A 14174-nucleotide genomic window follows, 5' to 3' on the forward strand; every position below is an offset into this window, starting at 1 on the left:
GCGGGATCTCACCAGATGACCACATACATGTATCAGTGCACCTTGAAAAAAAAATGGCACTCTCCAAGAGACTCTATACCAGAAGCCCTCAACCGTCTCAAATTCAGGGCAGACTTTTAGCCCAAACATGTATTAATTTTTAATTTAAAAAATGCAGTATGGGATCTACTGTTTTCCATATGTGGTACTCGTCAGGGAGCAATATGGCTGTGAGTCCTGACCCCACAGGTTGAAGACCTCTGCTGTAGAACCAGCCCATTTAGGTCAGGGGTAGGAAACCCTCCAGATGTTGATGCACTCCAGTTCCCATCAGCCCCAGCCAGCCTGGCCAGTGGCATGATCTTATGGGAGTTGTAGTTGTAATGTTGGAAGACTCAGGACAGACAAATTCATGGAAGAGAAGCTATCAGTGGCTATTAGCCTTGATGGCTGTGCTCTGCCACCATGGTCAGAGTCAGGATGCTTCCGTGTACCAGTTGCTGGAAACCTCAGGAGGGGAGAGTGCTCTTTCACCCAGGTCCTGCTTGCGGGCTTCCCACTGGCATCTGGTTGGCCACTTCGTGAACAGGATGCTGAACTAGATGGGCCACTGGCCTGAGCCAGCAGACTCTTAATGTTCTTACAAAGTCCAGCAACATCTGGAGAGTCATAGGTTCCCCACCCCTGATTTAGAGCTTTTTTGAGGACCAAAATCGTGTTGCGTTATAACTGCGGGTGCCAGCAAAGACTTAGTTAGCAGGCACCATGTGAATCTCCACCAGCAGGATTCGCTATATCTAAGCAATATGTCCTTTTAAACATATTTAATAACTAGTTAAGTTATCTATATAGAGCACACTCCCACTGTTGACATTTAGGGTACACTCCAGGAAAACAATAATATAAAACTATGAATTTTAAAAAAAAAAAAACAGCAGGGGAGGCACAAATATATGTGGAAAGCCAAAAGATGCACTGAGTGAAAGCAACCGTATATTTCTCAGAGTCCCTGTGGTACGAAGTGTGTGTTTGAAGAGAGAGAGGAGGGAAGGAACCTGTGTGCCCCTCCAGATATTGTTGGCCTCCATCTCTCAGCAGCCAGCATGATCAATAGTTGTAGCCCAGCAACATCTGGAGGGCTACAGCATCCCCACTCCTGGGCTAGAGGGAGAAAAGAAGAGATGCTGGGGATGAGCAACTAAGGGCCAGTCTGCCGCTGCTTAAAGGCATGGTGGCAGGACTCAGAGCGCCTCCTGGGCAAGAATCCAAAAACATTTCTCTATCATAGGAGCTCTATCATTTGACAGTCTTCAGCTAGAAGTGCTGTCTCAACTTCAGTCATTCAGCTGCTTGACAAAGAAGCTGGAGATATGGGGGACAACCCGCAGGGTAGGCATCTTGTGGCCATTCGTGCATCGTTAAGCAGCTGTGATGTCACATTCTGAGTCACTGCTATGTAGAGCCAGCGTTTATCTCTTTGCAGCCATAAACTCTAGAATCCACCTACCCCCTTTTAATGAACATGTAAGATTCTCAGCAAGATGAATTACGCACTAAGTATTACTTTGAACAGTCTCGCAGAATTAACAGACACACAGCCCCACCTATAAGCAATGGCGATGCACTAGTAAATACCCATATAGACTGCATTTGCACAGTAAACTATGGTTTATTGCAGTGTTCTTCAACCGTGGGTCCCCACATGTTGATGGACTGCAACTCCTGTCATCCCTGACTGTTGACCATGCTATCTCGGGATGATGGGAGTTCAACATCTGGGGACCCAAGGTTGATGAACAATGGTTTATTGTGATGTGCACAAGCTGCAGTGAGCCTCAGGCTCTTGCATGGCTGGGATGTGGACTTCAGAAGGTTTTCCTTTCAATTTTAATAAACCACAGCTTCCTGTTTTATCCAGACCAGGGGTAGGGGACTGCACTAGCTATGGTTTGTTTAAACAAGCAAGCCCTGTGGTTTGAAGTTAATTAGTCCTGAAACTAAAACTGACCATAGTTAGGGTTGTACCATGATCCCCAGTTCAGATGAAACAGAAAGCCCTAGTTTCCTAAACTGAAAGCTTTCAAAGTCACGTTCCTGTCTGTCTGAGATGGAGGCAAGGGAGCGCATGAGGCTTATGACCACTATGGCTCATGCACATCCTAATATGTGTGAATTTGGCCCCAGAGTAGACATTGGGGGTCGCTTAGTGCAATTGGTTGGCAGGAGATTGAGAACAGTCTAAAGGAAGTACTTCACATAGCATATAATTATCTTTTGGATGTCGCTGGCACAGTGATGACTTCTGTCTTAAAAAAAATGTTGAACGGGGTTTGTTTAATAAATTTTATAAACCGCTTAACCAAAAAAAGGATGGATAAGGGAAAGGACCTCATAGCTCTTTGGTAGAGCGCATGCTTTTCATGCAGAAAGCCCCATGTTTGATCCTTGGCATCTCCAGGTAGAGCTAGGCAAGACTCCGATCTTAGACCCCAAAGAGAGCTGCTTCAGTCCATGCAGGGATCGAGTCAGATGGACCCAGTGGTCTGACAATATATGACAACTTCCTAGGAGGATAGGCCTAGTTACAGCTGCTGCTGTTGCTATCATCACTATCAGCATTAAATTTATTACCCAGTAGGTCCAAGGGTGGGTCACAACAATATAAAATACATGACTAAAAACAGTTGAAAACAAATCACATTCATAACTAGAGAGAGTCCTAAAATATATATACATCCCTCATCACAAGCCAGGGTGAAAAGGTGTGTCTTCAGCATACACCGAAAGCTGTACAGTGAAGGTGCCAGATACACCTCTGTGGGGAGGGAATTTCACAACTTAGGGGCTGCCACGGAGAAGGCCCTGTCCTGGGCAGCCACCCCCCAGGCTTCTGAGGGTGGTGGAACTACCGAGAGGACTCCCTCAGCTGATCTTAACACCTGAGAGGGTCTGTAAGGATTTAGGCAGTCTTTCAGATATTTGGGGCCTATGACATTTAGGGCTTTAAACACAAGTGTGAGCACCTTGAATTGGGCCTGGAAATGAACTGGCAGCCAATCCAGCTGTTGTAAAGCATAGGTTATATGAGATATAAATGGAACCTCAGCCAATAATCTGGCCACTGCATTTTGGACCTGTTGAAGTTTCCGAGTCGTCTTCAAGGGCAGCCTCACATATTAACCATGATGGATAAATTGAGCTTCCATGTTCAAGGGCAGAGTGTCAGTAAATACCAGTTGCCGAGGAACGATAGCAGGAGAGGACGCTTACCCTCATGCGCTGCCTGTGTCCTCCTCAGAGGCATCTGGTTGGCCACTGTGAGAAAGAGGATGCTGGTCTAGACAGGCCATTGGTCTGGTCCACCAGGGCTCTGCATAGTTGCCATTGAGTTTGAATAACAAGCCTTGCAGTCAATAAGGCATAGGTTGCTGAAACACAACTAGCCAGGGATACGTATTCTGAGTGGGAATGTAACAGTCCTTTTTCCTCATGTAAAAAAGGGTTGCTTTGCAAATGGCATTTACGAGAAGAGGTGGGTAAGTGGGGAGGAAGCTATAGCTATCTCTACTGAGCCTAATGAGTTCTGCCCACTTTGGACTGTCCTGCCTGGCGGTTTACGGGGCAGGGATTACAACAGAGGTCGATGGGAGCATCCCAGAAACCAGCCTTTCTGATTAGTATGTCGCAAAAAGGGGTGAGGTTGGGGCTTCCCATCGTGCCCGCGCATTGGAACGAAGCTTTGGACTTAAATCGGGGTTATCGGGAAGAATCCCTTAAGAAAAAAGCCATATCAAATTCCTGATTACCAATAGCAAAAGTCCACCTGCACTAACAGGTTAAAACACTGTCACTGATTGAATGGTTTTGATCAGTTTAATGGCGTGGAGCTGTTATGGGGCCCAACCTCAACACAGTTTGAGCATCTGCTGTGTTCTGAGTGGCAGCAGGCAGCGATGGAAACACAGGTTGGAAATCATTTCAATCTGGCACTGGTCTTTCTATTGTCTCCATTGTAAGAACCTCGCCTTGGAATGGCAGGAAATGCTCCCAGCTGAGGGAATCAATCTCTTAATTTTCCCAGCTGAAAACTGAAACTCAACAGCTTGGAAAGCACTGAAGGGGAAGCCGGAGTCACCGAGATTAGTTAGGAAGTCGTGGACATTGGCTTGTTCTTTGACATCTGCATGTGGGGTTGGAAGATAGGTTTGGATGCAATTCTTTTGGATAGCGTTTTCACCGGAGACCCTGAAGTTTGAAACAGCAAGCTCAGGGCGCTGAGACTGAGTCTTCGCCCTAGAGGTTTGATGCCTCAGAGCCCCATTCAGGTGCAGAAAGAAATCAAGATGTGTGCAGTGTCAGGCAGGATTAAACATCTGGATTGTCCAGGCCTGGTATAAATATTTAGAGCCTGGCCACTTGGTGGATTTCTATCCAGCTTTTCAGCTGGAGTCCTCCTAGCGGCTCACAACACAAATTATAATTTTTCCAGTACCCCAGGTGTGGATTTTGGCGTGCCATGGCCAGGCCTTGACCCTCTTCCACACTTGTGGGATTGCTTCACAGAATCGCCTGAGTGAAAGACAATGTCATTCTCTATGGATAAGGGGGGAATGTAGATGGGTAAAGCATGGGGAGGAGACATGCATTTATGTAGCAGAGGTCACTTGTAAAGCACCATGCAAAGAACACGACTAACAAAATAATGGTAACATTGGCCCAGTTCACACATAATGCTAAGCCAAATAAAGCAGTGGTTTTCATTTTGGGTACCTGCAAGCTTGCTGATTCTCCCTAAGCTAATAAATGCAATTAAAATAAAATAAACTATAGTTTGGCTTAGTGTTACATGTGAATGGGGCCTGTAAGTGATCTGTATACGATTCAATCAGGGGTGTTTGATGTTAGATCAATAGACAAAATCTCAAATGCAGCCAGATTCAGAACTCTTAAGGGCAGAAAGGATATCAGGCACCACCTAATGCAGTGGTGCCTTATCCTGTGCTATCAGCCCCTGAATTCACTGGACTCTTTGCTTTTTGTTTTACGTGTTCAAGAAGTGAATCAATCTGAAATGAGTTGAAAGACTAACAGAAGTCTCTGGCAAGGATTGAGGGTTCTCGATTCAATTCTTTCTATTCCTGTATCATGACTTGGGGGGGGGGGGAACTCTCCCTTCATGTAGAAAACTAGCACACCAAGGGAAGACATCTCCCTGATGTGCTGGTTTGCTAAATTTGAGGACTTTTATGTGGGAGGGCATCCTAGAATGTGACCGGCTCCTACCATCAGTGTGACATAGTGCAGTTGGGATTTTTCTTTTTATTTGTAGACCAGTTTTCGTTGGGTTGAAGGAGTTGTGTGTCTCCCCTACGAGCTGCCTCCACCTCATTAGAGGGGGGGCTGTGCCACTTCAAGATAAGCCACGACAGTTTTAACTGGCAGGGTGTTCTGTTCTTTAATGACATTGGGCCCCTTTTTCCTCGTGTGGGTGTGGGTATGTTTTCCTTCTCCTGTCTCTTTGCCTTGCCTCTCCTCTGCCCAAATCCAACGTGATGTTTGGCTTCTTTGCAGGCCAGCGTCTGTTTGGGGAGACAATCCTGGGACTAACGCAAGGTTCCGTCTCGGACCTCTTGGCTCGTCCCAAGCCCTGGCACAAGCTGAGCTTGAAGGGCCGGGAGCCGTTCGTCCGCATGCAGCTGTGGCTCAATGATCCCAACAACGTGGAGAAGCTGATGGACATGAAACGCATGGAGAAAAAAGGTAATGCCCGTCACTCCTGTCGTTATGCACAGCATCTCTCTCGCCCGACAGAAAGGGCTTTCTGATGCTGGCCAGTCACAGAGAGCTTTAGCCATCTATAGAGTGCAGTCGGAATGGCTCTTGCAGTAGCCCTTGCCAGACGTTGTACTCGCATGTGAGCAAAACACAGGAGTAGGGACACGCGCACTAGCTCCACGTCTCCCTCCACCTGTTGGAGGGCGACTGTTTGCAGCTGGGAGCATCCTTGCGCTGGTGTAGAACCTGGGGATTCTGCGTCACTCGAGGAGCCTCCACCATTGCAGAAAGCTCTTGGGTGCAGAATGTCACCTTCCAACTCATGCAGGGAGTTGACCAGGAGTGACAGTCGTGGAGACAGGTGGGCAATTTCCACTCAGGAGTTCTACTTACTCGTGACTACCATACCTAGATAGGGCTAATGTCTCTCTTCAGTTCATTTAGCTTCACCGTTGTTGATTTTTTATTAAACACAAAGCCAACACTTTGTATATTAAACATCAGAAATGATAGTATGCATGTCCAGTCATTTACAACCTGCAAAATACACCTTAAAAACAAGATCTCCTGCTTTGTCAAAGGACTGCGCCCTTTCAGGGACCATAGTTCAGCCATGAGCACACGCTTGGTCTGGAGACAGTCCCAGGTTCACTCCAGTGATCAGACAGCGGGGGATGTAATATAATGTTTTATGGAAGACTGCTGGAGAACGCTGTCAGTCAGAGCAGACTGTATGGGCTTGGCGGGCAGATAGCCTGACCCTGGTATGAAGTAGCATCCTCTGTTCCTAATTACTGGCAAAGCCCGCTAAGTAGTGACGGGCCCACTTTTTTCGGTAGTTCATCTGACATACAGTTTCTCAATTCCTGCAGTGTTCCAAACTTCCACCTCCCCCCAATTCTCTCTGATTTGGAGCAATATTTCAAGCCAGCTTGATTTCACATTCTATTATGAATTGTCAAAGAGACTTGGAACATTCACCTGCACTGATCACAGAGCACTAGAATTTCCACCAACCACTGGGAGTGGATGATCCACATGGGCCGAGTGCAAGATGCCCAGATGACTTTTGGGGATGGGACGCGCTGAATTTAGCCCCACACACACTGTGGAAGAAGAATGAGTTAGGCTGGCCCAGTCATCGTGCTGAAGACACACCTCTTTACCGTGGCCTTTGACACCTGAGATGTATATTTTCAGGACCCACCCTATTTTTTGTCATGTGATTTTAGGTTGTTTTTAACTATTTCTAATGATGTATTTTACACCTGTTGTGACCCGCCCTAAGACCTCTGGGTGAAGGGCGGGCAATAAATTTAAATAATAATGCCCTTTTAAAAGGTTGGGTTGCTTGGAAGGGGCATTTGCCTCAGTTTGTGAGCTGTTGGTCGTTTAAAAGGCCACTGCAGCAGACGTCTCCTGCTTGGGATTCAGGGGCAGATCCTGAGATTCCATAGTCTCCATGCGCCATCTTGTGACCTAAACACTGATAACTCTTTAAGCTGCCCATTCAGAATTTTAACCTGGTGGATGAATCATTAGTTGGGAACGCTTATCCCAATCTACCAAAAGATTAAAATACAGACTGTAGTGACTTAAGAGACTGAACTGGGAAATACAAAGCTGCTTGTTTGTGCTTTGCCTTTGCCGTGAACATCAGGACATGAGAATAAGCCTGGGATAGCCAACATGGTCCGTAACATCTGGAGGGCACTGAGTTGGCTGCCTCTGGAATAAGCTATAGCATGCATTATTGGGGGGGGGAGAAATTTCACATGGGCTGGTGCTGTGATTCTCCCGATTGGTTGCCTGAGAACCTACCCCAACCCTCCAGGTCTGGCCTTTTCTGCAATTGGTTTCCCACCTTCAAGCCTCAACTCATCTGTACAATGGATATAATGAGTTGCTGCCTTCTCACTAAGGCCACTAGCCCATCTAGCACAGGGCTGTCTACCCTGACTGGCATCAGGCCCACCTAGCTCTCTGCCACCTGATAGCCCTTGACCAAGAATGGAGAACAGGGGTGGCAAAGGGGCTAAGAGGAGCCCAGGCGGGGACTCCAGAGGCCTGTGGAGTGAAACTGAACCTGCATCAAGACCTTGCCAGGTGGCGGACAGGATTCCCTGGCATTGCAGTGGCCCTAACACAGAGCCTCACCGTTCCCCACACCCACCTCTAACACAAAGCTAATAATACTTGCTGTGTTGCTGTAAGGATTGCAAGAAAATGTATGTGAAGGTCTTTGAACACTGAACACTACTTATTTGTTGTTGTTACTTACTAATTTATTAGACTAAGCTACAGTGCATAGGCAGAAGGAGTGGCCATTTCAATATTTTCCCCTTTTTGTTCCCTGTTAACACAAATGGCAGAACTAAAGAAACCTGACATAATAAACAATTGCCCCCTGCCCTCCTGACTTGAAATCAAGCCCTCAGCTGATCAACGTTAGCTGACTAATCTGCCAGTATAAAGCTTGTGCAGGCTGTCAAACAGAGAGTGGGTAGTTGAAAAGCTGCTAGGTTTGCACCCAAACAAGGAGTTGTTCCAACCTGGGGATTTGGGCCGTATCCAGCAGCTTTACAGATCCAGGTGCAATCCTGCTGATGACCATGCCACCTTCTGCAGCGTGATGCAGCGGAGAGTGGGCCAGCAACTCCCTCCTCCATCAAACCAACACAGGGGTGCAGGAAGTAAGACTCTTAGATCCCACTCCTGGGGTCCCTGGCTGGAGACACATACACACCATGGCCTCCAGCACCACAATCCTCTGTCTCTTTCTTTCCCTGCCCAGTCCTTCTATTCCTCCCATGCTGCGGTTTGTTCCAAGCATGTCAGCTTCTGTGGCATTGTTCTGAAGCTAAACCTGGGGCTTTACCAAGCTGGTGAAGTAGGACGAGGACAGATCTGTTTTCTGTGGCTCAAAAGGGTAGGAACTGAACCAGTGGGTCCAAATCACAAGCGAAAGAATTTCAACTGAACCTCAGGAAGGAATTCCTGATGGCACGGGCTGTTCGGCAGTGGAGGGTTCTAAGCAGAGGGTGGATGGCCACCTATCAGCGGTGCTGTAGATGTGGGTTTCTTGCAGGGCTGTGGAGTCGGAGTCGGAAGCAATTTGGGTGGAGTTGGAGTCAGTTTTGGGTGGAGTCGGTAGAAATGTACTGACTCCGACTACAAAATAAAATTAATATTTTAATATTAATTTATCAATATTAATACATTAATATACATTTGCCATTTATGAAAGAGTCAGAGACGGACAGTAGAAAAATAGAGGAGTTGGAGTCGAAGGTTTGACATACCAACTCCACAGCTCTGGTTTCTTGCACTAGCAGGACCTTAGACCCCCTTTCCAACTCCATGATTCTATGACAAATCAGATTTCCATTGTAAAGGACTTTGAAGCAATACATACAAATGGAGAGTTGGCAGGAAGGCACGGTCGCTGACTGCCACCCATCAGGAGAGGGGAGGTGCCTCATTTACTACTTAGGGCTTATTTAAACTCTGGGGTGTGGCATAAATGGCAATTCAGGATGGACCAGCAGCACGGTTTCCGTATCTGCTGGGGCACTCGTGCTTATGGGAAGGGCAGCTGTTGGGAGAGAGCACATGTTTTGCCTGCAGGAAGTCCCAGGTTGAGTCTCCAGCGCCTCCGTTTAAAGCGTCTCCAGTGTGGATCCTCAGGCCTTGGCCTCTCTCGAGGACAGGCTGTGGCCAAGGCTCAGTTCAGGTGCAGACAGATGAGGATCAAAAGGGAAATAGGTGCAGGCGTAGATTTGCTGTAGGTGAGGCTCTGGATCTGACAGCTGAGGAGGAAGGAGCCAGAGGCAAGTGTAGAAGGTTGAGTTCCAAGGCATCAGCTGAGGATTGAAGAGGCCCAAAGCAGGTATGAAGTCGAAGGCAGACACAAGTGTCGCCATTTAGAGGCATCAGTCAGGAAAAGGAAGCCAGAGAGTAGACCAAGCCCTTGTGCTCCAGACAAGCTGACTTCACTGCAAGCGCTTTATAGGGCCTGGTGTCTCCTGACTGGCCCCTTTTTCCCTAAGGCCTAGCCTGGCTTGGTCTCCTGTGGATTTAGAGTGCTGGTGGAGCAGATGGTAAGACGGACGCGCCAGTTTGAGATGCTCATCGGTGCCTTTCAGGATGGCTGGGAAAGACCCTGTTCAGGGACTGTGGTGACCAATCAGGGTAGACCATGGCTGCGTTTGTGTGCAGCCCTAAGCCTCTTGATTCATGGAACCACCCACAATCAATCTCATGGAGAAGCAGAGTAGCCATAGCGTGTTTCGCCTGATGTCGGTTTCGTTTCCTAGTGGCTGTTACCTTGTGTCTCTGTCGCTCAGCAGGTGCCTCAGGTAGAGTGCCAAAACAAGTGAGGATTGAGCCAAGGGAGTAGATTTGGACATAATTAGCAAGCACAGTTAGCACAAGGCAAGATTCATAAGCCAACTTCAACCGTGGTTTCATATTGTGGTTTTTTGGCCACAGACAAGCCATAGTTAGTTAGGTGCAGGGGCACTGCCTGTTTTGAGGGGGGGCTGGACCAGGTGCCTTCCAGCCCCTGCCACAGCTCCGCTCTTTTCCCTCCCTGCTGCCCTGCCCGTTTTTCACTTTGGGAGATTGTTGTCATTGACGGCAAGCCCTCCCTCTCTTTCCTGCCCTGGCTGAGTAGCCGGGAGGCAGGCAGCAAGCGAGAGCAAAGCTGATGGTCGACGCTGCTACAGGCTGAGAGACAGCCACTGTCCAAGATCACCCAGTGTCCTTCATGGCCGAGTGGGGATTTGAATCCCAGCCTTCCAAGTCCTAGACCAGTACTCTAGCCACTACACCACACTGTCATGCACTAACGGAACTGTCCTTACCTACATGCCAGCTTTCACAGTTCATTGGCTTTGCTTCTCGAATGACCCTGCGGCTTCCTTTGTCTTTCAGCATACATGAAACGAAGGCACAGCTCAGTGAGTGACAGCCAACCTTCAGAGTCTTCTTCAGCTGGAATAGATTACAGTCAGGGGGCCAGTCCGCAACCACAGCATCAGCTAAAGAAACCGCGCGTCGTATTGGCCCCCGAAGAGAAGGAAGCTCTGAAGCGAGCTTATCAGCAAAAGCCATACCCATCACCAAAAACTATCGAGGAACTCGCCACACAGCTCAACTTGAAGACCAGCACCGTCATTAATTGGTTCCACAATTATAGGTATAGTGCACAGCTCTATAGCAAGACGTGCCGTAAAATCTGCTGTTTCTCCCTGTAGAACCAGCCTTGGACAAGAGCATAAGCCTGTGTTAGGATTTGAGGCATTGCTAGGGAATAAAGGTGTCCAAAATCATTCATAAGAACTCCCCCGGTTGGATCTTCCCATCTCAGAAAGGATATTGCTGTGCTGGGAACGGTGCAGGAAGGGGCAACCAAAATTATAGAGTGCTGGAGCCCCCCTCCCTGTAAGGAAAGGATAAAGGGTGAGGGGCAGGGACGTTAGTTTAGAGGGTTGGTTGGTTTGGGGTTCCCAAACTATGGTCTGCGGACCACCAGTGGTCCACAAACTTCATTCAGGTGATCCACAGCGTGTCTTTGGATTTGTGGTTGAAGATGGGAGATGGCGCATCTGTTGCCTCAAATGTTCATACAATTTTCTAATTTATTTCTAATTCTAATTTTATTGCTTCTTTTATTATATTGTATTTTTATTGTAATGCCATTTGAATGCTGTGGAATTCAAATTGTAATACAATAAAATCCAAGAAGCAATAAAAAATCTTTTTAAAAAAAACACAATTGTACAGCATCTAGCACAGTGCATTACAGTTGCTACAACAGGCAGGAAAACCACTAAGTAGTTCGCCAAGACCCTCATCAAGTGGTCCGGGTGGGGAGGAGTTTGGGACCCCTTGGTTTAGAGTTTTATAAAATCTCTCTCATTGTACTATAACATGAAGTCCATCCAATGAAATTGGTTGGCAGTAGATTCAGGACAGACCAGAGAGCGTATATGTTTGCCAACACACAATGCATCATTCTCACTGAATTCACTGCCCCAAGATGTGGCAACAACCGTTTCTTTAGACAGCTGTAGGAAGAGTTAAGACAGACTCACAGAGATAGGGTCCCTGAGGCCCCCTCTGCACCCTACATTTAAAGCAGTATGATACCACTTTAAACAGTCATAGCTTCCCCCAAAGAATCCTGGGAACTGTAGTCTGTGAAGGGTGTTGCAAGTTGTTAGCAGAGCCCTATTCCCTTCACAGAGTTACAATTCCCAGAGTTCTCTGGGAAGAGGGACTGACTGTTAAACCACTCTGGGAATTGGAGCTCTGTGAAAGGGGACAGGGGTCTCCTGGCAACTCTCAACACCCTTAAGAAATGACAGGCGAGAGCATCACTGCCAAAAATGACATTAAAAGAGGGGGAGGCCTCTGTCAATACTGCTTTTCATCATAAGCTGCCTGACCTGGAAAATGTTGCACTTTTCTCCACTCTCCTCATCCTGAAAAAAATGTCCCCGGTCCCACTTTCACAGCTTGTGAATGGGGCTACAAAGGTGTGTGTGTGGGGATTTTCAGCTCAGCACTACTGGAACTGCACCCTTGCAAGTGAGGCCGTCAGCAGAAATAAATATGTTCTTTTAAGTGAGGTGTGGGAAACCTTCGGCCCTCCAAGAATGTTGCTGAACGACAATTCCCGTGGTCCTTGGCCATGCTTGCTAGGGCTGATCGGAATTGTAATTCAGCGACATCTGAAGCGTCAACAGCTTCCCACCCGTTTTATGTGTCCAGCTCGCAAGGTTGTCTTTGGTGGAATAGAAGATGGAGCCTTTGGGACAAGGAGCCCTGGGTTCAGACACTTAGGGTTTTGTTTTGTTTGCTTTATCCTCTGAAAAGGTGCCCCCAGTTTTGTAGGCTGCAGGTTTTAATCCCTGACACACTTATTTTTAATATAAGTACTTACAAATGTCAAGTGCTCTCTTACGAGAAGGAGGGATGCCTGCTCTGTGATGATCCCAGCCACAATTCATGCATGCATAATTTATTTATTTATTTATTATACTTGTATACCGCCCCATAGCCAAAGCTCTCTGGGCGGTTTACAGTAACTAAAACAAATACAATTTAAAATACATCTTTTTAAAAAACAATTTAAAACACAATTTAAAAATTTAAAACAATGCCTGGGAGAAGAGGAAAGTCTTGACCTGGCACCGAGAAGACAACAGTGTTGGTGCCAGGCGCACCTCATCAGGAAGATCATTCCATAATTTGGGGGCCACCACTGAGAAGGACCTCTCCCTTGTTGCCAGCCTCCGAGCTTCCCTGGAGTAGGCATCCGGAGGAGGGCCTTTGATCTTGAACGTAGTGTATGGGTGGGTTCGTATTGGGAGAGGCGTTCCATCAGGTATTGTGGTCCTAAGCTGTGCAAGGCTTTATATGTCAAAACCAGCACCTTGAATTGAGCTCAGAAACATACAGGCAGCCAATGCAAGCGGGCCCGAATCGGTTTTATATGTTCGGACTGTCTGGTCCCTGTTACCAATCTGGCCGCTGCATTTTGCACAAGTTGCAGTTTCCGAACCATCTTCAAAGGCAGCCCCACATAGAGTGCATTGCAGTAATCTAATTTAAAGGTTACCAGAGCATGGACAACTGAAGCCAGGTTATCCCTGTCCAGATAGGGACGTAGTTGGGCCAGCAACCGAAGTTGGTAGAAAGCACTCCGTGCCACTGAGGCTACCTGAGCCTCAAGTGACAGAGATGATTCTAGGAGAACGCCCAAGCTACGAACCTGCTCCTTCAGGGGGAGTGCAACCCCATCCAGGACAGGTTGGACATCCACCATCCGGTCAGAAGAACCAGCCACTAGCAGCATCTCAGTCTTGTCTGGATTGAGGCTCAGTTTATTAGTCTTCATCCAGCCCATTGTCGTAGCCAGGCACCGGTTCAGCACATTGACAGCCTCACCTGAAGCAGATGAAAAGGAGAAGTAGAGCTGTGTGTCATCAGCATACTGGTGGCAATGCACTCCAAAACTCCTGATGACCGCACCCAGCGGCTTCATGTAGATGTTAAAGAGCATGGGGGACAGAACTGACCCCTGCAGAACCCCATACTGGAGAGTCCAGGGTCCCGAGCAACGCTCCCCAAGCACCACCTTCTGGAGGCGACCTGCCAAGTAAGAGCGGAACCACTGCAATGCAGTACCTCCCACTCCCAACTCAGCCAGTCTCCCCAGAAAGATATGTTTGTAAGGGGTGGGGGTGTGTGGTGTGAGTGTATGTGCATGTGGTGTGTGTGTGTGTGGATCTGCATTATGTGCCTGGGAGAGAGGATTCAGGTTTGTGTGGGAAGATTTGAGGGGGCCCCAATTGGTGTAGTGACGGGTAGAGGGAGATATGACGTTGTGCGGAGGACTTGCCAGGCGAGGG

The 14174-nt window shown here is 47.7% G+C and overlaps 1 protein-coding gene across 9 annotated transcripts in view; it reads left to right on the top strand.

Annotated features, from left to right (window-relative positions):
• CUX1 (cut like homeobox 1) overlaps window positions 1–14174 on the top strand; it is a 378915-nt gene that overhangs the window by 314447 nt on the left and 50294 nt on the right. For 8 of the 9 annotated variants that reach the window (XM_061605172.1, XM_061605170.1, XM_061605174.1 and 5 more), the window contains 2 exons: window positions 5551–5739; window positions 10690–10954. The exons of the other annotated variant lie outside the window; for it this stretch is intronic. In XM_061605172.1, the coding sequence (XP_061461156.1) occupies window positions 5551–5739; window positions 10690–10954 (454 nt within the window). The remainder of the gene's footprint in view (window positions 1–5550; window positions 5740–10689; window positions 10955–14174) is intronic. 9 annotated transcript variants of the gene reach the window in all.

This window comes from Rhineura floridana, chromosome 21 (assembly GCF_030035675.1).
Source record: "Rhineura floridana isolate rRhiFlo1 chromosome 21, rRhiFlo1.hap2, whole genome shotgun sequence".
NCBI classification, from domain to species: Eukaryota; Metazoa; Chordata; class Lepidosauria; order Squamata; family Rhineuridae; genus Rhineura; species Rhineura floridana.